The sequence below is a fragment of the Lycorma delicatula genome, chromosome 9, assembly GCF_047948215.1.
Source record: "Lycorma delicatula isolate Av1 chromosome 9, ASM4794821v1, whole genome shotgun sequence".
NCBI lineage: Eukaryota > Metazoa > Arthropoda > Insecta > Hemiptera > Fulgoridae > Lycorma > Lycorma delicatula.
The window spans coordinates 72,448,965-72,473,627 of record NC_134463.1 but is presented as its reverse complement, the minus strand read 5'-3'; the positions used below and the strand labels follow the sequence as shown (position 1 = coordinate 72,473,627).

The 24,663-nt window shown below is 28.8% G+C and overlaps 1 protein-coding gene across 1 annotated transcript; it reads right to left on the bottom strand.

Moving 5' to 3' along the window:
- Window positions 1–6,048: 6,048 nt before the first annotated feature.
- On the bottom strand, window positions 6,049–24,253 carry LOC142330229 (uncharacterized). Its single transcript, XM_075375383.1, has 3 exons — window positions 24,153–24,253; window positions 12,426–12,526; window positions 6,049–6,757 (listed from the first exon to the last, which is right to left on the bottom strand). Exons 2-3 carry the CDS (start codon window positions 12,463–12,465, stop codon window positions 6,294–6,296), a joined length of 504 nt encoding a protein of 167 aa, XP_075231498.1. The 5' UTR covers window positions 12,466–12,526; window positions 24,153–24,253; the 3' UTR covers window positions 6,049–6,293.
- Window positions 24,254–24,663: the final 410 nt, after the last annotated feature.

The following is a 24,663-nucleotide window of genomic DNA, read 5'->3' as shown; positions in this document are numbered from 1 at the left end:
ATAACTAAATGGAGCGTTTTCAAGGATCTCAGTACTAAAATAATAATGTGCAAAATATGGTGATTAGTTACAGAAGACTAGTAACAAAGAGCATTTTGTTTTTAATGAAGAAACGAACATACAGAAAACAAGACCTATTTTTAATAACTCGAACAAGATAATTATAAAAAAATATGGTAAATAATAATTCTTGAGTGAGATTATTTATTAAATCTTATAAATAAAACTGCAGACGAGCAAATTAGCTGAATTAGATTGTTTATATTATGCAAGTTACATGATTTCAGAGAATACTTTTCATTATAATTATAAATATTATAGATAAAACTTAATAAAGTGATATTAGAATAAAAGGAGTTTATAAATAAAACAATTCTATTCATTGTATAACTTAATAATTTTTTTAATGAAATTTTGATTATATTCAGAATTGAAAAAAGGTAGGCTAGAATTTCTAAAATTAGTAATACGAAATGATACATAGTTTGGTAGGAAATTCGCTGTAGCAAAGGCAATTAATTATAAATTGATAGCCTAATGACATTTTTTACTATGATATCATGTGATATGATTTATTTTGTGATACTATGATTTCACTATGATATGTTAATCTAACTAATGTATCTATATTTTTATTCTTCAATTAAATTTGATCTGATGATAATGTAGAAACAACGGTACTTTCTGATTAAACGGAGGCCATTCTAACACAGTGCGCTGCGACTGTTAGGTTAAGGATATAAATAAAGGCCTCTGTGTATACATGTTTGAATTTTTTTATATAAAAAATAAATATTATTGTGAATATAATCTAACGAAATGTTTGAGTTTTTTTAAAAACATTCTTCCTTTACCTCCGTTTAATCAGAAAGTACTGAAAAACCAATAATTAAAAAAAAATTAAATGCAAAATACTAAAGTAATTTAAAATTAATAAAATAAATTGTATGTAGCAAATTGTGTGTCATGTTTGACCCACAAATCTTATTAACAAATATATAAAACATCTGAACATAGTATGTAAACATTGTAGCGTGTTCGCGGCTTGGACAGTATATTGAGACTAATAATAAAAAAATATTTATATAATTAGAATTTATTAGCTTAAGAACATAAAATAAGACAAATCAATAATAATAATAAATTTCAATAACAATAAACAATGATTACATACAAAGTATAATTTAAAGTAAGGTTAGCATTTATTTATAGGTAGTTAAATTGTAAAAACCAGAATTCAGTCCATTAACAAAAGACATTACCATGACTGCTAACACTTACACCTTTAACAAGTAGTGTTATATTAATAAGAAGACAAGATTAGTCTAGAGTTCATTTGCTGCAAATTCCTTTTCTGTTTACAACTAAAACTATCCCAACAATCTATGGATGAGTTTAATTCTTTATCCCTTTGACTAATTGTCTATCAGTAACTTACCATATAACTTCTGCATTCACCCACTGTCCACATCGGAATACTTGTGACGGTCACTTCACATGTTGTAGAAACTGCAGTACTACACGCACAACCTTACTGCATACTCACTTCTTCAAAACTGATCTTAACGCGCTTTTCCTGGAGTATATATACTCCTATCCTCTTGACCTGCAGAACCAGACCTAAGTTGAAGCGTGGGAATGATCATCAGAGTCCTTACATTTTCCCACCCTACCCTTGTCTGGTAATTCTTCTCATTGAACAACATCTGTTGAGAGTGTGCCACAATCAAAATTACAAAGAACTATATTGTTATATGGACCTGTTAGCCTTAGAAAAAGGATTCCTTTTAGTCTCCTTCTGGATATCTTTCATTTGTTATTTCTACTACTTTCTTCTTAATTGATAGGAATGCGTTACTCAAGTCCGTTATACCGGTCTTGTTACAATATTAATACTAATAGTAAGAATCATATTCTTACTAGTACTCATTTCTGAAAAGAACTCTTAGTATCTACTGAAAGAGATGGCTTGTTTCCAGTTCAGAAAAGTTCCATATCTGATGTTTTTTGATTACTTACTGTTACCTTTAATTTCATAAACTCGTAGAAATTATTAAAATGCATTTAAATTCATATGACGTTTTCTTCCTCTTTTTTTCTCAAGGAAAAGATGGAAGAAAAGTCAGTTTTCTTTGATTTTATGTAAAACCCAGAGATTTTTCAGTTATTTTTTCTTTCGTAACAATGATTCTAGATATATTTTACTTGTATCATTTCAGCACCAGTATGAAGGAACTAATGAAAACTAATCAATATGTGCTTCCATATGAGATATTCCTTCTAAATTTGACTTTAAATATATAGCAGCCTCTTTTATTTAGAGAAGCTATGTTTTTTGTTGCTCTGCAATCTTTGTCTAGTAAGACAATTTATAAACCTTAATGTAAAATTTTTAAATTGTATATTTGATATAAAATCTTTGTGTACAATATTAATAAATAGCAGGTTAATTTACTGTTAACATTTACAAAAATTTGAAAAAAAATAGAATTTACAAAAATTACCTGAAAGAAATTAAAATTTACTATCGTACTACTTTATAAAAAAGTCTCATTTAAAATCTTATAGCATGAAAATGTTTTAACAGTATTTTAAATTACATAATATAAATAGGATTTAGTAATTACTTTTTTGATAATCCTGTTTTCTGTATGGTGTATTTTATTCATTTGTACATTCATAATGCACAATAAAGTAATATGTAGTTATGTAATTAGATTTTATTCCTGACAAAAAACCCACAAAATCAAATATTTTATTCGAGTACTCAAAATTTTATGTTTATTTAACCAGTTTTATGACAAAAAGGTGTATGATCAATAGCCTCTTATGTAATATTAATTTTCTGATTTGTCAAATGTACATCCTTCCTTCTGTTCCAACAAAATATGGCTCAAACGAATGGGCATACGTACATCCATCTACCCTTCTGGTTCAATAAAATATGAACTAAAACTAAATACCAAAATGGGAACTCTAACATTCTCATTCATTAACTGATACAATCATCTGCCACAGTAGTATTTAGTCCATTTTTACTTGCTTTTCTTTAACTCGGAATTTTTTTAAAGTTTATCCTCAAATCTTGCATTCTTAATTTAACATAACATACTTCCTGACGTTGCCTACTGATGAAATTTTGTACAGTTACTTAGGTCAATTGACAATACAATATTCCACCATTACTTTTGCAAACATCCCCTCATACAAGGATAAATTAAGGGTGAGGGTGTAAAAAATTGCAAAATCTACAAAACAACTATGCGGGTTTTTGGGGTCGCAGATGACTAATCTGATAGCTGTTTAACATAAAAAAAATGTCAAAAACTTGGTACAGAGTTTTTGTGATTTAGAGATGAATCAGATGAGAAATCTTTTATAAAACTCATAAAAAAATTTATCGAAAATTGTGATAGTTATTAAGTAAATGAAATAAAAACTTCACTATAAAACCTTACCATGCAAAAACTTCACTATTTTGTTACTTTATATAGTAAATGTTGGATTGAAAATTTGATATTTTAAAAATATATAAGAAATTTCAATATGTTATCTTTGAAATTCAAATTAACTTACTAATTAAACTCATGCAATGCATGAGTTTAAAGTTTAAAGTTCATGCATTGCATTGCATTGCAATGCATGAGTTTAATTTGATTAAAGTATGACTAAAAAGTATAAAGCAAGTTTTATACAATTTTGAAAACTTTTTGTAATATATTATTAATTGTAGAAATCCAAAATTGCATTTTTAGTTAATATGTCCTTCTGGCATGAAGTCCTTTATATATAATAGTAATATAATATAAGTGTAATTTAATAAATACAGCGGAATGCCAGTATTCTGTATTGAACTTTGCAAGAATGAATTTGGATAACTGAAAGATTAAAACATGTTTATTACAAGTACTGTATGTATCATTCTAACATTTAATGATTATAAGATTTAATCAAAAGAGGAAAATATAAAAAAGATGTATTTCAATGAAAGTAAGAAGACATTCAGAACATAACACAGTGTAGGAGAGTAGGGAATTAGAAGAAAAAAATATGAACTGTGAACCACCTGAAGGTCCTTCCTGAAAAATTAGATTACTATTGTTCATTTTAAGAATTTAACAAAATTTATACATATTTCCTTTTAAAGAGGTAAATATCTTTTTTGGTACTTGAATTTAAGTAACTTATGTACACTTACTAGAATGGTTTTTGCTATTACTTAAAATATACACATAAGTTACATGAGTTTTTGTAAATAATAAAGGAAAGTTTTGAATGAAATGAAGTTACAGCTGCTAGTTTTATGCTCTTTTCTAAGTTATAACCATACAAAGGTTGTTTAAGTTCTTTTATACTATTATGATGAAATTATTTTTTATCACTGTAATGATATAACAGACAGAATTCATAGATATGTAAACATGATACATTAACCTGCATATGATAATTAACTAACATTAAATGGTGAAGAAACATAACACAGTGAAAAAATAATACAGTGTAATACATTACAAAAAATATTATGTGGGCACTACATGACTTCCTTGTACGCCTATTAAATTACATGTACACATTTTACATAAAGTACATATACACATATACATAAACACAAAGTACAAAAATTTTTATTTCATTAATAACTTCTGATATATTTTCATATTTTATTTATTATTGAATTATTATTTATTATAAATTTATTCTTACAATCAGATGTTAATAATTATTAATAAATCAATATATTTAAATTAAAAAAAAGTTAAAAAAAAATAGATGAAGCCTGATTTGAACCGATGTGCCTTCTCCTTCTAAGATCCAAATATTTCATTAATTAAAATTTCATTTGGATGTAACTCTGGGACCAATGAAAATAAGTACCACTTATATCATTGAAAAACTCACAATAAGGGCTTATTACTGCAGTTAAGAAAAAGTACAAAATCCAAATTTTTTTGGATTTTGGCTTTTTTGGACACTTTTGGTTCAGCCAATTGCAATCAAAAAGGGAGATGCACAATTAGATGTTACAACAGTCCTAAATCCAAAACTTCAATACCCTACGGCTAATCGTTTTTGAGTTATGCGAGATACATATATATGCACAAACCACGCCGAAACTAGTCAAATTGGATTCAAGGATGGTCAAAATGCATATCTCCGTTGAAATCTGAAAAGCAATCACAATACTTCCTTTACTTCGTTCAAGGAAGTAAAAATCCAAAAAACCAGAAATATGCTGATAAAGGAATCAGATTTACAAAAATTACCTGAAAGAAAATTTATTATTGTTCTATTTTATAAAAAGTTTCATTTAAAATCATATAAATAGGATTTAGAAAAAAACTAATCACGTAGTATTGTTTTACTCGGCTGGTAGCTGCTGTTTATTCATTATTTTATCCAGTTTTGCTTAGTCCATCAAACAGGATTTCAAGCTTTCTCATATGATATTCAATGTAAAAATACTGCAAATACTAATCTATATGTAGTATCAGTTATTTTATCTTTGATTCACTTTTACTAAATGAATCATTGGATAATAGATTAATTTCTAAAAGAAAAAAATTGATACACATGTGCAATAGGTTAGTAGCAATTTTTTTTTAATAATTTTAATACAATAAACAGTACAAGATCAATGCTAGAACCTGGGACCATCTGATGATGATACTTTAGAATGCTGATTTTTGTTCAGTGGGACCTTTTATTTCATTAGATATGGCAGCTTCCACTAAAATTATCCACTAAGTAAAATTTTGTTATATGATTGTTTAAAGATATATTGTTAGTGAAGTTTATGTAATATGTTTTAAGATAAATCATGCGCAGAAATAGGATATGTAATATGCTCCACTCTCTAAAAGGAACATTAAAGAATTAATAATATTTCATATATTTAGGGAAATAAAAAAAAGTTTATTTTTAAAACAATTAATTTTTGTGTTCAACTGTCAAAAATGTATAATACTCAATAGCAGAATAATGCAAACTATGAAAACTTTACTTTTATTAAATATTTTTTATTTCACATGTAAAATATTTACAGTTCTGTTCACTTAAGTAGTCTAATGTATTATAAAATATTTAACATCATCTACATATTTTTTTAACAGCTGCCTCAATATTTAATTAAATTAAATTATTATTTAAGTATAAATGCTTGCTTATGATTTAATATCAAATAGCATTCACTCCAACATTTAAAGATCTTTACTTGCATCATGTTTTACTTTCTTTATATTTATTTTCTTGCTTTGTTTTTATTTACTTCTTTTGTTTTTTATATTTTTTTGTTTTCAGCCTTTTCTGACTTCTGTTTTACTTACTGTTGCATCTTTTTCTGGTTTACGTCTGTATAGAACCTTAAATGTCCTTGGGCCTCTTGCTCGTCTACCTCTTTTACCTCTTTCAGTCGTCGTTAAAATATTATGCTCTTCACCAGGTCTCCACCATGTTTTAAGAGTTGTGGATGGATTAGCAAGGTTTCGTTGATCCATTTCTAATCTCCACCATCTTATACGTTGTCGCATTTTTTTTGTTCTTTTTTTACCACGTCTAGGTGTAATAATCATTTTTTTACGGGTAAAGTAGTCTTGAAATTTTACAATCACTGAACGCTTTGATGGCATTAGGGTTATACCCCATGGCTTTGTAAATGGGTAATTTGGAATACGTTCAAAAAAATATTCATGTAAGTTATCCCATATCGTTCCTAATTTGTACCAGTGCCATAACTGATGTTTACGGATTATGCTTTTCCCTTAAGAAACAAAAACAAAGAAATAAAATAAATAATAAACAATTTTTTTTAGAAATTTAATTTAAATTAATTTATAAGTTAAAAAATATAAATAGTTGGATAAGTACTAATAGTTAAGAGAAGTTAATTGATAACTAATAAGCATTCATTGTTAATTGTTTCCAATAATGACCCCACCGTACATTTTCATCAAATTCTCCTGCACAAATATCAAAATAATCTTTCATTCCCTGGTAATTTCATTTAGTAGATATATTACTACATTTAAGCTACACATGATTGTGTGTTTTGCTTTGACTCAGATTAAGTCTTTCAAAGATGGTATTGATAATTGAATCTTAATAACCAAGTGTAATGACAATGCAGGAGTTAGGTTCAATTGAAACTTAATCTGGACTTAATTTCAGTCAAATTACCTATATGCTGTGGCAGAACCACGAAAGACCTGCATTAGAGCTAATTAATAGTAATATGACCTCTTCATCCAGCCATGATGTTGAAATTAAGGGCAGCTTTTCCATTTGTTATAATGGTGAACACTAAGTCATTTTTGCTGACTCCCATTTTCTCCATACTTTCTGATCTTTTAAATCTTATTGAAAATAATATATACTAATAAATAAAAGTTATGGAATTTAGTATCTGTGGATTCTATTGAATTTCAAAATTTCAAAACATTTAAAAAATAAATTACAATATCACATTTATTTAAAGTGAAAATAAACATTTTTTTAAAGTTTATTTTAAGGTAAAAAACTTTAGCTAAGTTTGAGCTAGCTTTTATTCTAAATAAATTTTTTGCTGTTATGAATACAATTTTCATGTAATTCTTTCAAGAACATTTTGTGCCTGTGTGGTTTATTTCAATCATGTTTTTTTTGTAAAAGTGGAAATTAAAAATAAACCTTTTAGCTTATAAAAATTAATATTTATTTGCAAGCCTCAGACTGGCATAATACCTAATAGCAAAATAATACAAGCTTTAAATTAAATTTTTATTAATAATTGATTTCACAATATTAAATATTTACTTTTGTCTCACTCCAGTAAAATAAGAACATTCCATAGTGGAATAAAAAACATTTTTTTCCACCCCTAAATCTTTTTTTGCAAACTGCTTAATTGAAATGAATCACACTACCACAAACATCAACAATTGTATAAAAATCTTGGATATAAACAATGAAGGATGAAAACTATAAACTCAAACAAACGGATATAAAATCAACAATGTAAATGAACAAATACAGTTAAAATTGCACACATCCTTTGAACATATTACAAACAACAAAGATCCTTCAAAACGTCATCCAAATAACAATGCCACATTTTATAACAAATCACTAATGTTCTCAGGATCCATCTGTGTTGAAGCTTGATTAAGGGGGAAAATTAATTTAGATTTACATAATTTAAGTATCACAATAATAAAGCGCAGTAAAATCTATTTAAAAACTTTGTATGGAAACGTAGCTATTATATGTAATTTCATCCTGAAAATGTTGAAAAATATATTTTGGTCTTTTCTCTGTGAGGAATGAAAACAGTAATTGATTGAAAATAATTTATTTTAATTAAAATGCAGAAGAGTACAAATTTAAATTTCATGAAATTTCTGATAATTTGATTCTGGTGTTTTCAGTAAGGTAAAAAAAAAAAAATGTTTAAAAAATCAATGTTTTAAACTTTGTTTGCAATTTAATTAAAAACTATGAATAATGAAGTTTATTTAATTCCCTTTAACCTGATTTATTTAAAATCTCTTTATGCTGTAAATTATCAGGTATGACCATAAATGTATAAAAATCAACACACCATTTAAAAATAAATATTTTTTAATTAATTTCTTTAAAATGAAACCAATCAATAAAAAATGAATAGAAGCTGCTTTATTCTTATAAGTTATTGTCCTTAAAAAATAAAATTTTAATTTTATGAAACAATTATTCCATAAAATTTACTCTATTAACTTTCAAATGCTGCCTGATGCCTGTCATTGAATATATGTTTTGTAGAATTCAACATGTTTTGTAGAAGTGAGATTAATGAAAAAAAATGTTAAAAATTTACTATTGTATTAATGTATTTTTATGAACTAAAGAGAGAATCATCCACAAAAAACTTCTAAAAAAATAAAAAAATAATACATATATAAAGTTACACATATGATTCAGTAAAAGTATTTTTCAAATGTATTTCTTGATATACGTTATTTGTTTAGCTTATCTTTGTATTTCTTGAAATAAAACTATTTAATTATCATTTGAAATAGTACTTACCATAACTTAGTGATATTATTTATCTTTAATCCAAACTGTTTGTCCATTAATTGACAGTTACGAATAAATCACAATATTTTATTACCTGCATGCGAATGACTATTATTTTTTAGTAAAACATATTTTTCTTCTTTTATTTCAGATAGGTCATTAAATTTTAATTTCTTGCCTTTCTTTTTGATATTTCTTCATCATTTAATGTTAGTTAATTAATATATGCAGGTTAATGTATCATGTTTACATATCTATGAATTCTGTCTGTTATATCATTAGAGTGATAAGAAATAATTTCATCATATTATATTATATTATTTACAAAAACTCATGTAACTTATATGCATATTTTAAGTAATAAGCAAAAACCATTCTAGTAGGTGTACATAAGTTACTTAAATTCAAGTACCAAAAAAGATCTTTACCTCTTTAAAAGGAAATATGTATAAATTTTATTAAATTCTTAAAATGAACAATAATAATCTAATTTTTCAGGAAGGACCTTCAGGTGGTTCACAGTTCATATTTATTTTCTTCTCATTCCTTACTCCCCTGATCAGACATAAAATCAAGTAAAGATCAGTTTACCTTAGTTATTCTAAATTTCACAAAAAAAGCAAATGTGTAGATATCACAGAGAATTATATATAAGCAAAATCACAGAGGATTATATATATAACTATCATTGTGACCATGATGTTGGACCAGAGGTTTTCAGTGGAAGATGATTCAGTATTACATCAGGGATTATTTTCCTTAAGGCCATGTTTCTAAAGAGATGCATGGGGCATGTTGATCTAATCATAGTTGCACTACAACCACCAAACATAATCACTGTAGACTTCTTTTTATGAGAATTTTTATCAGCTTATACTACAGCTTCTACTTTATGAAAACAGTTCATATTTTTGAAAAAATGTACTAGGCAAGCTTTTATTAGATAGAGCGCAGTTCCTTTTTACCTCAGAAACTACTATTACAAAAACTACTGTTGATTGATGTCATTTAAACGAAAGTGTATTAACAGAATTAATATGTTCTGATTAATGTCCATTAATGTGTTCATGGGTGGAAGGGCCATGGGATCAAGAATTCTTTTTTGTTTTCATTAAATTTCAAAATGGGTAGTAAAATATTGGAAACAGTTCAAAAACACTGTTCTTTTTTATTAAAAGTGAAGAAAAAAAAATTGTTCTTTCTTAAATTTATTTATTTGAACAATTATTTATTTTAATTTTATAATATTTAGAATCTTTTACTTAAACCGGTTTGGGCAGTGTTAACATCTGGATTACTTGAAGGAAAGTGAGCCTTAATAATAATAGTTCAACCTTGGGTATAATATTTTCTATGCAACCCAAGGGTAGGGTTTTGTTACTAAAATTATTTTATTTTAAATTTGTTACAGCAAAATGATGTTGCTGTCAATTTGCTCTAAATGTTTTGTTCTTTTCTATGTGTGTTCAAGCTTACTGTTCATCAAATGGGTTGATTTTGATGATTCATTTTTATTTTGTGGAGGTACTTGCTTATCTGGTGGTCATTCTAAGTTTTTCTCCATAACTAAATGAAAAATTTGTTAATAAGGAAAAAATATATGTCTAAATTGATGACTTAAAATATTTAAAAAAATTTGTCATCATCGCTTAGTACTGGATTATTATAAAATAGCGAGATAAGCCTGATGTCATCCTGATATTCAAAGTATTTTCATTTGATAATTCAAGAAAATTAATTGGGAAGTGGGAGAAAAGAATGAATACATATTCTTGAAATGAAGAATGCTTTACTTCATATTTGTTAGTAGACTAAATTGTGTCTCAAAATTGCTTTTTTTTTTTTAATCAATTTTTTTGCAGTTTCATGTTTCTTTCAGTTTTGCAGTTTCTTGCCTATGATTTCTTTGAAGCAGCTATTTTTCATATAGTCTCTGGTTTTGTGGTCCTACAAGATTAATGCTAAATATTGCAATGAAATAAATTAAAAAAAAAAATAATTAAAAAAATTGACACTAATATTTTTTTCAATTTTTAAAATGTTGGTTTTTTGAAGTTTGTACCAAATAATTGTTTTAATTCATATGGATCTCTAAAAGTAAAAATTCTAGAAAGAATTAGTTCATTAATTTTTAACGGGGCAAAAAGTACTTATTTACAATTGCTTTGTCAGAAACCGAAGCCACTTTGATAGTTAAATAATTTAATATTTTTAAAATTCTTTCTTATCTCTCTGTACATAAAAATTTTAATTTTATGAAATTATAATTTATGCATAATTATTAAAAATATAAAATTAATAAATGTAAGAAATTACTTATTTAAAGTAATTTTTTACATTTATTTTTACAAAAGTTTAAGCATATTGTGTTTTCATTAATTAAAATAATAGTAATATTAATTATAAAATTATTATTACTATTTTAACAAAATCTCCTATTATAAACAATATTTAAGGTACCTTTAAAAAATTAAAGGTATCTTTAATACAAATTAAATTTAATATATATACTTAACATTAAATACCTTAAAAGTATTTACATAAATATTATAAATAAGATAATAACTTATGTTATTAACTTATTTATCTCATTATTTCATAAAAAAATTGTATTTATACATTCCACTTGAAAGTTAGAAAAGAAAGGAAAGTTCTTACTATTTTGCCAACTTGTTGATTCAAATTGTAACTATCCTTAAATATCTTAACATTATCTAATTTATTTCACTTTCAAATAGGCTCATTAAGAAAAAAAATTATTTTATTTCTAAATTTAATTTTTATTAAAATTGTACTTAACAATTAATTACATACGTTATTTTAGAAATAAAATACACTTTTTCCTTAATTAATAGTATTTATAAAAATACATTTTCAATTTTTTAATAAAAATATATTCCATTCATTTTTGAACTCATTTGAAAGTGTTACAATATCTTATTAAAGTTATAAATCTAGCTTCAGAAATTTTAATTAATAATTATAGATATATTATTAATATTCTAATAATAAGAATTAGTTTAAAGAATTATTAACATTATATTAATTCTAAACTTATCTTAGTTATTAAAATTATGGTGGCAGTGTCAATTATAAAAAAAAAATATTAATTTATTTCATCTAAATTGGTTTGAATATGTGTTTATAATTTCCATGTTTTGAATGTTAAAAAACATTTATTTGAATAGATAACTTGAATTCAAGTTGTTGTTTTAACTACTGTTACAATAGAATATAGAATATAGAATATAGAATAGAATATAGTAGTGTCATTACATACGACTCAGATTCAAGTAAATGTTTAAGTGGATTCGTCATTGATGTTAAGTTAGTATATTAAGTTCTTATAATCATCTGCAAATTCGCCACTCAGTGATCTATTCGGATAACTACTTTACCTAATATATTTTTTGATGGTGCTTCCTGATTTTTAACCATTAACAATGGCTAACAATCCATTAACAGTGATAGTAGTCTATAGCTGTAGCCACATCGTGATCTGAAAAAAATATTATTTTGAGATTAGTATTTGTAGATATACAAATACTAATATACTATATAATTTGATAATGATTTTTTTTCATGTTTTTGCTTGAATATAGTTTTAGTTTGTTGGTATTTAAGTAATTGTGCAGTTTGATTGATTAAACTACCACAGTGTTAAGTGAAATTTAACCGTATTTATAGCCTACTGTAAATAAAAACTCCTCTAACTGTTATGCATCAACAAATTAGTTGTTATAATATACATGACATTACATCAAGGGATGCTTTGAGTATATAAGGTAGGTTGACTGTGATTTCAGTAGTGGCATGGGGTATATTTCTTCTGATTTTCAGATGATTTTTTTTACAATCCTTCTCTCTAACTGGTTTGTTTCTGTAATACAATAAATTCTGTTAAACATAATTGAACCATATTTAAAAATACCAATTTATTTTTACAAATTATAAATTATGATTATATTAAAATAGTGGAATTATTTTTTGTTATGGAATTTTGTTTCTGGGAAGTTGGGCCCAAAAAATGAAAAATTGTACAAAGAATTAGTTATGTTAATTTTTGTGTTAATAAATTTAGCCACAATGTATTATTTTTATCTGTTTGTAAATTTTGCATTGTTCATGTTTACTGAGATCTCATCAGTGAACAACTTAACAGAAAATAGGTCAAATATATTATTATATTTCTTACTGAAAGGATTCAGATAGAAAAAGGAGAGTTGAGAAAAAAGAGGTACTTATTAAAATAAGGAAAAATAACTGGATATGCTTTACTAGTAAACAATGACACTAATATACTAGAATAAATGAAAATTGGAAATTTGTAGTATGTGAATAATGCCATGGCTGATTGGGATTTAAATTGTGGAACCTTTCAGATGAAATTGTTATAGTCATCATTAAACAATTCATATCTTTCAGTTTATTGAATTAAAAGATAAAATCTCAAAAACTGGATGGTGATATTACCAAATCTTATAAAAATATTTATTATTCATTTAGATGACATGTGAATGTTTTTAAAAAAGGAGGGTCACATGGGAATTGACTTAAGAATTTAAAAAATCTCTTGAATTTTTATATAGTTTTTGATACTTTATCTGTTTTTCAAGTTTCTGGCTGTTATTAAAAATGTTAGATAAGGTAGATAGATGTTGAACAAGAGGTCAAATGGGGTTAAATTTTTAAAAACAAAAATTTTGATTTAATTTTTGCTCTAAACACAGTACAATTTTAACGATAAAAACATTTGGTCAAGGAGATCAACAAGGAGGATTCTAACACTTTTTACTAATCATTTTGATTTTTTCTAGGTTATATTTTTAATACTGCAAAACTTTTTAAAGGAAATAATGTCATTTGATTAGTTGGAGTTAAATCTAACCCAAACCTTTTATTACATATTTTGATCTTTTTCACAATTGTGGGTTAAATCTGCATCCTATACCCAGTCAGCCAAATCAATAATAAAAATTTTTAAGCAGAGCTCCGGCACACTCCCTGCACCCTGCCATTTTTGCTCTCAAATTCGACCTACAGCCAAGTAAGCATTCGTTACTCAGGAGGAAACTGGCAAAGATTCAGGAGACCAAAGCAAGTAAAGTAGAAAAGTAATCTTGCCTTTGTATACTCGCAAACTGAACATATAAATAGTTCGAAAACACAGTCAGCGATACATTTAACATGGAATTAACATAAATACATAATAGACATCTAGAATTGGTGAATCACATAAAATATAACAAAAACTGTACAAATAATGAAAATCGATACACAGAATTTATCACAGCCATAAGGCTTTCATCAGCTCCTTTTTGAAAACACAGATTTTAGTGTTAAAATCTTCCAGGGATTTAGGAATATGCCAATTGATAAGTTCATATTGAAGATATCACAGAGGACAGGGGCAATAAAATCGATGTTGGTAATAGTCCATTTGCTCCAACAGCAGCTCTAACATTCAGCTCCTTAATTGCTAAAACAACATCTGTAGTAGTGATGTATGGGTCCCCATCAGCGTCATGCTCATCATCATCATACTCAGTGCTGGACTGATGTACAGATTGGAAATAGCTTCCAAAGCATTCATTCAAGTGTCCAGTGTCTGATACCATTTCACCAATGATGCTGATAGGTCTTAACCGTGTTGCATCCAACATAAAAGTTAAAAATATTTAAAGAATTCAGTTGGCTTGGAACGTAAGCTAATTTCAGCAGCATGAGTTCTATGTAACCTATATCAAGCAAAAAGCTTTTTCGCTAACCTTTGGAAGTGAGAAAATTTGTGATAGTCTTCAGGATTATTAGATACTTAAAATTTTCTAGAAGGGTTTTTTTCTTTTTTAAGGTTGCAACCAAATCTCTGAAGAATCAAAAGGAAAATCAGACTACGCCGAGTAACTTTAGGAACATACTCATCTGTTACATCCTTTATTATGCCAATAAATAATTCCACTGGAACTGTTGCAAGTTTGAAGGCATAAACTCATTCCCACTTGGCCTCTCTGAAGCACTGCAGATCTCCAGAAGTCAGAACAATGATAATCATATACAGAATAACACAAAGAACGCATAACATCAACAAACACATCACATTAATAATTAATGGATCATATGGATCATCATGATAAACAAGGTAGTCAAAACCAACATTGACATGAACCACACAATTGACCATAACTTGGCCTTTTGCAGGGATTGCATGGTTGTATTGGATGAGATTTAGGTAATCAAGAAAGTTGAACAAAAATTAGCCTTCTTCCTGGCATAATAGTGAATGTTATATGCTAGGCTCCTCTCCTTCCAATAGGTGTTTAGAATTTTAAAGACTCCAAGAATTAGAGTTTTAATATTAGTCATTAATATCAGAGTGCTCGATCAATTCAGTGAATTATTCACTCATGCACTAAGGTGAGTAACCACGGGCAAAATAATGATTTCCTATTAAAAAACTATTATCCCTTCTGGTCTTACATTTAACCCAGATGCAATCCTCCACCGGCAGCAGATTTCTTCTCCTAAGCTACTGAAGACCTAAAGTAACTGCAATGAATGATCAACGTTCACTAACCTTTTTACTTTTTAATAGGTCACAATCCAATCTAAACACCACATACTTTTTGGGAAAATAAAAATGAAAATAAAAAACAAAAATTTGTCTCTGTACCTGCAACATCATAGCTCTCATTATTGGCCACAGCTGCAAAAATCTCATCATTTTTGATCCGGGTTTCATGCACATTTTGGTAAAAGATGCTGATTACATCTTTTTCTTATATTGCTTTCCTTTGTTGTGAGCTTATCATTTCTTTTAGCTTTAGTCATTCAAATCATCTGCAACCAATATCTTGCCACAAAAAGGTAATTCCAGAGTTCCACTTGGCCATATTTCCAGTTTATTTAGCTGAAATTCCCATTCTTCAACTGAAACTTGAAAAGAACTGTATATTTGCTATAAAATATATTAAGAAATGAAATAAAGAATATATTAAGAACTGAAATTTGCTATTCAGCTTTACACAGCTAATAGTTCCAAAATCAGCATTCTCTTTGATAAAGTTCACTAGGTCAGAAATTTGTGTATCAGAAATAAAGCAAGTGACAAAAAGCACATTTTCAGAAATCCTTGAGCAGCACTGATTTCTGGATTTCACGATTTCTTCCCAATGGATCAGTAACCACACTAAGAGGTTCACTCGATTTCATGGTAACATCCTTACAATCATTACATTTGCTGTCATTTTGCTTAGGTTCTTTGGACATGACAACACCACCATTCCTTTTCTTCTTTTTGTTCTTCTTATATACTACTATAGACCAAGATGATTCAATTGCTGTTGGGATGCTGGTCAGCATCAAAGAGTCTATAAGAATGCTTCAGCAAAACAATGCTGATTCATTCATTCCTTCAATGGTTTTACTCAACTTAAGGTTCTCTCCTTGCAAGTGGTTGATCTCCATCATGTATTCTATGGATTAAACTAAGAAATCAATCTTGTCAGTCTAGACATCAAAATGATGTCTAGTTCTAAGAACTAGAAAGCTCTTATGTTGTACCAGGTTCTGGTCACAGCAATTTCTTCTAGACCTTAAGCCAGCTTGTTCAACTGGAATACTGGTTCTAGAACATGTGAAATTCTATTGTGTAGCATTCTCTGTACTAACTTAGAACAGACACTTAAGAGGGCTATTGTACGACAGCTTTTCATATGCTCTTGATATTTTACCTGGCTTCAGAATAGCCAATATATTGGGCGTTTTAAAAGTCTTAGACAACTCGCTACTGGCCAAAATGGTATTAAAAACTGCCAGAAGCCATGTTTTACGTTGACGCCCAATATGTTTAAAAAACTCTGAGAAGATGTATAATCCGGTTACTTTCCAGTTGATAGAGCAGTGACAGCCACTTCATTCCTTGAAGGTAAACTTTCTAGAGACTTAGGAGGGTGCTTGAAATTTATTTAGATTGTTCGTGTACAAAATGCATTTGTCAAAAGGATGTCGAGGTGACTTTGACAAACCTCCAATTCGCTTAGTTATGCCTTGAGGTTCAGGATGTGACACAGAGGAATGAGTTGAAGGCTTACCAGTGAAAAATTTTTCCAAGGAATGACCAGCTGTTCAACTGTTATAGGTAAAATCAAGGTTTTCGACAGTGTTTAGCCACTTCTCTCTTCTAGCTGAATCAAGAGAATTCAGCAGTCTATCAGTTGTGTCAGTGTTTCCGGACTCATAATACGTATGATAATGGTTCTCATATCCTTGATTTCAATCTGGAATATAACCTTGTGGAATGCAGGCTTTTGTAGAGGACAGTATGAAACTGGTGAATTGATCATAGTATTTTATTATAGGAGGAATTAACCCAATGCCATGTTCAGGCGTGTGATAAAGGCTTCTCAATTATCTTTGTTAAAGTTCCATCTCAGCCGAGGTAAGGATCTGACCAAAGGTATCTGGATTCCAATGGTAATCAAGACAGGCCTATGCTGAGAGTGGGGGAAGGCACCAAGAATTCTCCCCACTGCCATGGTTTTAAAAATCAATCGTAGGAGCAAAAGCACAAATTTGGTGAGTAATCATGACATCACTAGCTGAGTGGAAAGTACGTGCATCCTTTGCATCAAATTATTAAGAAGTTGTCCTCGGCTCAGTTGGATAGGCTTCTGCCATTATCATCGGACAAGTCACCACGAACTATGTTGACTATTGAAATCCCCAACAAAAGGACAGGATGTTCAAAACTGGGAAGCACAGTGTCTAGCCATTGTATGTTAGGAGGTGTATAAATATTAACTATAATTTCAGATACGTTTTACTGCCAATAAAAGTACACTGTACCCTATGAAAATACCTCTTGCGTAGTTTTTGGATTCTCAATGTGAGTTTATTTAGTGCAAGGATATTGATGATGTCTTCGAGGAGGATTTCGCTTAAACACTCACATTTGACTTACTTATCACCTCAGCGTTAAAATGAGATATATATGAAAGAACCAATTATTATTATATTGGTCCTGAAAAGGGCCAATTGAATGTTGAGTGGTAGTTGAGCTGGGAGATCCCGATTTCTGACAGTCCAACTTCCAAAGTCATTGAGCATTTAGAACCACCTAGGAGATACAAGCGATATTAAGGTCTATACCTGGATGCACACAATTTCATCCCCCATACATTTATTTAAATAAATAAAATAAAATTATTAACTTCATGTCACTAAATATAGTTTGATTTTTGCATTGTAAAAACAAAATAATTAATTAATAATAATAATAAAAATTATTATTATTAAATTATTAATAATTTTTTAAAGTGGCTTTCTCACACCCCTTACAAACACCCCAGCCGCCACAGAGACCTATGGGGGGATGGGAAGAGACAGGTCTTAGGGGCTAAATGGCAGAACAGTCTAAATGACCTTAATATGCCACTGTGTCCACAAGAAACAATAATAGAAAATACTTGTGAATAAAACTATATTAACTAATACAAAAGAATAACACTTTTTCAGAAGGTGATTAAATAAGTATGAATAAATTAATAATATCTAGACACTGAAATAAGTAAGTAAAATGAATATATATACCATCCAGCAACAAAGGACCTTCATAATAAGCAAATGGGGCATTATATCACTGAACCGGTGACTGAATAACTCAATCCTATAATGAATGATTCCATCAATACAAAAAACACAAAATTACAAGCTTCAACAAATCAAAAGTGCAAAACATACAATAAACTGGTATAACCTAGTCAGTAACACCATCTACAGCTTCATGTATTTTACCTACAGAAGAATGAGCAAAAAGATCAAATAGATCAGCAAACCTATTTGCCAGACCAAAACATCTTAAAACTGGGGAACACTCAGAAACTCTCCTAACAAAGTAGGGCTTAAAGCTTCTGACGTTCTGAACTAGCACCCGCAGTTGAAACTCCTGACATTCCGCAAACTACCATGGAGGAGACCTGCAACAAACTTCAAATTGAAAACAGTTCACCGGTTGTCCAATTTCTCAAAGTTCAAATCTGTGCATTGAGCAGAGTAGGAAGTGGTATCAAATCGACCAGGGAACCTCCATCTCAATGTCCAAAGCAGTTTCCTCTGTATGCATTCAATCAAATTATTAGTGAAGCCTCGATCCCTGTTCCAAATGACCGTACAATACTCAACATGAAGACGAACAAGTGTTTTATACAACAACAACCATGTGTTTATCAGTATGAAACGATTACAAAGTCATCACACAACACCCAAATTTCCTTCTTTCCAATGAAACGATGGCCTGAACATGGTGTACAAAAGAAAGCTTTCAGTCAAAAAGAACCCCTAAGTCCCTCATGTCCTGAATTTGCTCATTGCGAGAGTTGCCCATAAAATGACGAGACCAATTTGTCTTCCTTGTGAAAGTCATCACCTTCGTCTTTCCAAGACTTAAATGAAGACCATTCTCAACAGACCACAATCAAGCCTCATTCAATGCTTTCTGCAACAGCAGATGATCTGTATTCGAAGAAATCTTCTGATAGATTTTGATATCATTGTCAAACATCAGGACAGAACAGCCATCTCGTTCCACAATATCATTAATGAAAATAAAAAAAGGACTGGACTAAGGTTTGATGCTTGAGGATCACCAGAATCAATCCGAAACTCGTCAGATGTGGAGCACCAAAACGCACTCTGTAACAGTGACCGGCAAGGTAAGAAGCAGTCCACCTAACCAACGAAGAGGGGAAACACATTTTATCTATTTTATTCACCATAAGATTATGTGGAACCTTGTCAAAAGCTTTCTGGAAGTCCAGCTATACTACATCTACCTGACCCTGCCCTTCTATTGCTGGACATATGGTTTTTCAAAAGGGTACAAAGGTTCAAGGTAGTTGAACTACCCAATAAAAATCCATGCTGCTTCTTGACAAACTTAGTCGTCCAACGATAAACAACAGGGTTATTGCAGAAGTAGGCCTCAACCGATATGGTGGCAATCTTGTTTATTTTTTATTATCGTGACTCACTTGATAACTAAATCAAATTTTCTGATTAAAATTGCTAAAAATTCAACATTATGGATATTTAATAATATTTATTGTAAGAACTTGTGAAATTTTGTTTGTTTTCTGATGAGAATAAAAACAAATGTTCAATGTGATCTCCATTTTAACACAACAATCCTCACGTTTAGTGACTGACGTAAACGCTCAAAAGTTCCTGGCTGTTCTGTGATTGTTTGAAAAGAGCGGAAAATTCTATCTTCTAACTGATGAACATTGACAATTGGTGATGAATAAACAAGAGACTTTATATATCCTCATAGTCTAATGAGATCTGGGGAGCATGCAGACCAACGAATGGGTCCGTCCCAACTAATCCACCTTCCTTGAAAACAATCAGTTAATTGTTCTCTAATGCCAACTGCAAAGTGGGCAGTGCACCATCATGTATGAATCACTTGTTCATTATTATTTGCAAAGGAATGTTCTCTAGAAGTTCAGATAGGTCATTTGTTATGAATTCCAAATATGAGTCACCTGTCAATCTATGTGGCAAAAAGAAAGGCCCAATCAGCTTATTCATGTAGATTGCTCAAAGCATTCAGAGAAAACCTGTGTTGACTTCCTGCATGAAAAAATGTATGTGGATTTTCCTCACACCAAACATGTCAGTTGTGGAAGTTGTTTATACCACCCTTAGTGAAAGACGCCTTGTCTGTAAAAAGAATATTAGATATATACTCTGGGTTATGGGCGCATTTGTTAATTAACCACCGACTGAATGCAATTCTTGACTGGTTATCACCTAATAGAAGGCATCCATTGCAAATGGTATGGTTACAATAATTGCAAGTGTAAAATGTTCCATACTGTATTACGAGATATGTTTACTTGGACAGCAGCTCTTCTGAACTATTCTGGATCCTGTGCAAACTTGTTCAAAACATTTTCTTCTATCTGTGGCATTGAAACTGTTTTAAGTCTACCATTACCAACTATGACGGCTTAAAGTCTCCCAGTTTCACTTAAACGTGCATGGAGACCTGAAAATAATTTTCTATCTGACTGACAGCAGTTTGGAGACTTTTCTTGGTAAAGCCATTTTGCCTTCCTCGCATTGCCATTGGCAAGACTGTATGCAAAATGCATATCAACAAATCTATTATTTGTACAATTTTGAGTCATTTTAAATGACAGTTAACACAATTAATTAATTAATTTTCAATAAAAACCAAAGATTTTAAAAATTCAGAGCACAGATATCACAATTCAATGGAAGTAATAGAACATATGGAAGTAATATATGGATAGTAAGAACATGAAATTGTTTTATTTTGTTTACAAGTGAAAGAAAAACAAAGTACGTAAAAAAAACCTTACATTGTTTTTCTTTCACTTGTAAACAAAAAAAAAACAAAAACTGCCGGCCTCCGTGGCACGAGTAGTAGGCCTTTCATCCGGAGGTCCCAGCTTCGAATACTGGTTAGGTATGGCATTTTCACACGCTAAAAATCATTCATTTCATCTTCTGCAGCAATATACCTAACAGTGGTCCTGGAGCTTAAAAAAAAAAAAAACAGTTGTTTCTGTTACAATTATCACAGAGTACTTATTTATAGCCTTTTTGACAAATAAAATTTGTTTGAAGAAGTTTACATATTTTTTTTATTTCATTTTCAAAATTTGTTTGAATAAACTATGTATTTGATTTTCACATTTTTTTATTACTGAGAATTAATTGTTTCTAGGCTAGCTCTTAAAGTAACTGTTATTAAATATCCATAATGTTGAATTTTTAGCAATTTTATTCAGAAAATTTGATTTGTTATCAAGTGAATCACGATAATAAAAAAAAACAAAATCGCCGCCATATCGGTTGAGGCCTATTTTTTGCAATTACTCTGTCGTCAGATTTTTACAACTAAGGTGTCGTTTTGTTCACAAAAAATTTGTAATTTTTATAAAACAAAACAATTTGATAAATGTAATAATTCCTAATATATTTAAGATTGAAAAATTGAAACAACCGCCATTTTGAAATATGTCAACGAAGAGTACAGTTACTTTTTTCCAATTAAAAAAACGTTAATTTAAAATAAAGTACAAATTTTTTTGCGTTATCTCCAACCGTTCTTGAAAAAAAAAACTTTTTTCTTAAAAAATTTAAATTGGCGGACAGACAGAAAAATAAGTGTTTTCGAACCTATGTTCACCGGAAATTTTTCTCTTAAGTATGTTAAGTAGAATCATTTCACAAAATTTGGTCTCATCTTTTAAGGGCATCCGGTGTATATGTAGTAGTGGAGGTTCGTCAGTTGAAGCAAAAACTTTAATGAATTGATGAACTGTAAACAGGATTTGAACTGAATGATTCAAAACAATCGAATGAATAATATTACAAGTAATAGTTTACATTAAATAAAGTAATCTATGTCTATACTATTACATAAAATGGAAGAGGGTTTTTGTTGGTTCGGGATAAAAAAACCACTACCCGATCTTTCATATCTGAATTTTTACCTATGTTTCTTGGCATAACAGAAGATTTTTGAATATATTTCATCTCGAAAAATGTCTAAACTATATATATGTAGTGTAGACATTAAATATATACAGTTTAGACATTTTTCGTATAATAGTAGTAATAGAGATTTGTCGGCTCAAGCACAAACCTTAATGAATTGTGAACTGTGATTGTCTACCGCTAAATGAGCTGGATTTGAACTGATTATGAACATCTAAAAATAGAATAATGGAATAAATAAATGGAATAATATATTTGAGTTTCATTCCGAGTTTCAAGGGTTAAAATTGATTTTAGATTTTTTCTTTTTTGAAACCTTGTTATTTTTTTAATTTTTCGGTAATGAAGAAATCAATTTACTTTTTGGTACGAGTAATCTTCACGTCAACAAACCAATTTCTAGACTTTTGACATTTAAACCTTGAAAGGGAATGAAGAAAGGTAAAAAGATTTTTGAACAAATTTTCCTAATATCGACTACAGTAAATGAGACATTCAGTAGATTTGGGCTTGCAAATATCTTCAGGTAAATATCTAAAAAACATTTTTGGTTACAATTTTTTTTAAAGATGTTCAAAGGCATACGGCGCTGTGGCTCAACTTCCACAGCCACTGCCTGCTCCTACCTCTGGATACTTGACTAATAAATATAAAATAAAATACTAACTGCTACGGAGAAAGCGAGTAACCATGTAGCGCATAATCGTATAACCATATAGCAAGCTGTAACGGGCCATATATACAAAAATAAATACAATAAAAAAAAATATTCATGTACCTACTATAAAATAGTTAATGTATATATATATATATATATATATATTATTCCAAGACGAAAGTACAACACAATTATTTCCCACCAACAGTACAGAATTCAATGTCTCTAATCTTATGATTATTGTTTTTTCATTTAATAATGTTTTCGAGTGTTTCGTTCATCGTCAGTTAATAAAGAACGTTTTTAAAAAAATACACATAAAACTCAAAACAAAATTGTCAGTGTAATATAAAAATATGTAGTGAAAAATAAAATATTCTATGTGGCTATGGGATATTTTATTTTTGACCACAATTTTTGTTTTGAGTTAGATGTGTAATTTAAAAAAAAAAAAAAATTAATTAATGATGAGGGAAACCCTCGAAAGCGCTATTAAATGAAAAAAAAAACAATAAGCATAAGGTAAGAGGCATTGTTGAATTCTGAAATGTTGGTGGAAAACTGTGTTAAACGTTCGTCTTCGTCATAATTAGTACAGAAGTGAATATGGAGAGATACAATAACAAAAAAAAGAATTGATTTTGCTAATTTAATATGTATTATTATGTATAATTAATATATATGTAAATTAATGTAAAATATTATTTCTATTTATAATCTATTTAATTTTAAAAAAATCTTACTTAACAACTTAAATTTATTGTATTGTTTCCATTTTAAAATTCTGTTGAACATGAGGGACTGTGCGAAGAATGTTTTGCAATTCTTCTCCAGCCCTTTTTTAAAACCTATTTTACTATACATTAAAAAAGCAACTAATAAATATTTTACAAAAAGGTGGTTGCAATAATGTGTTGTGTGTGTTTTTTAATCTACTTACTTCATTATATTTGTTTCATAGGGTGTGATTTAAGTAAGCTGAAGTTATTACTGATTTCACTGATAGAATATAGAAATCTCCATCATGTTGCAACTATTCAAATAATAGTTGATAGTTAATTTATGATGAAAATATGAATTTATCTTAACTAAATACAGCATATCATTAAGTAAATTATCAGATAATGTTGTGTATGTAATAAAAGTAAATTCCAATTAATTTTGAATAAATAATGCCACCTGTTATATCTGATATGTTTTATACTCTTAATGATATTTTTATTTAAATAATGATTAAAATTATCATTTATTTACTTAAGTTTAGTTATGTAATTAGTCTAATAAAGATAATTATTTAATCTCTAAAATATTGAAAAAATCATAAAGTAAACCATCAAAAAATTTTGTAAACCATATCATTTAATGATAAGGGGTTAAAAATAACCTTACAAAAAAAATGGGTGCAAAAATTTCATTAGATAATAATAAAAGAAAAATTTAAGAAAATAGTT

Bases quoted from the DNA above. Each gene is read 5' to 3' on its own strand.
- LOC142330229 (XM_075375383.1), bottom strand. From the start codon at position 12,465: ATGGTTAAAAATCAGGAAGCACCATCAAAAAATATATTAG. The intron at 6,758-12,425 runs GTAAAGTAGTTA...TTGTTTCTTAAG, and splicing joins ACCATCAAAAAATATATTAG to GGAAAAGCATAATCCGTAAA.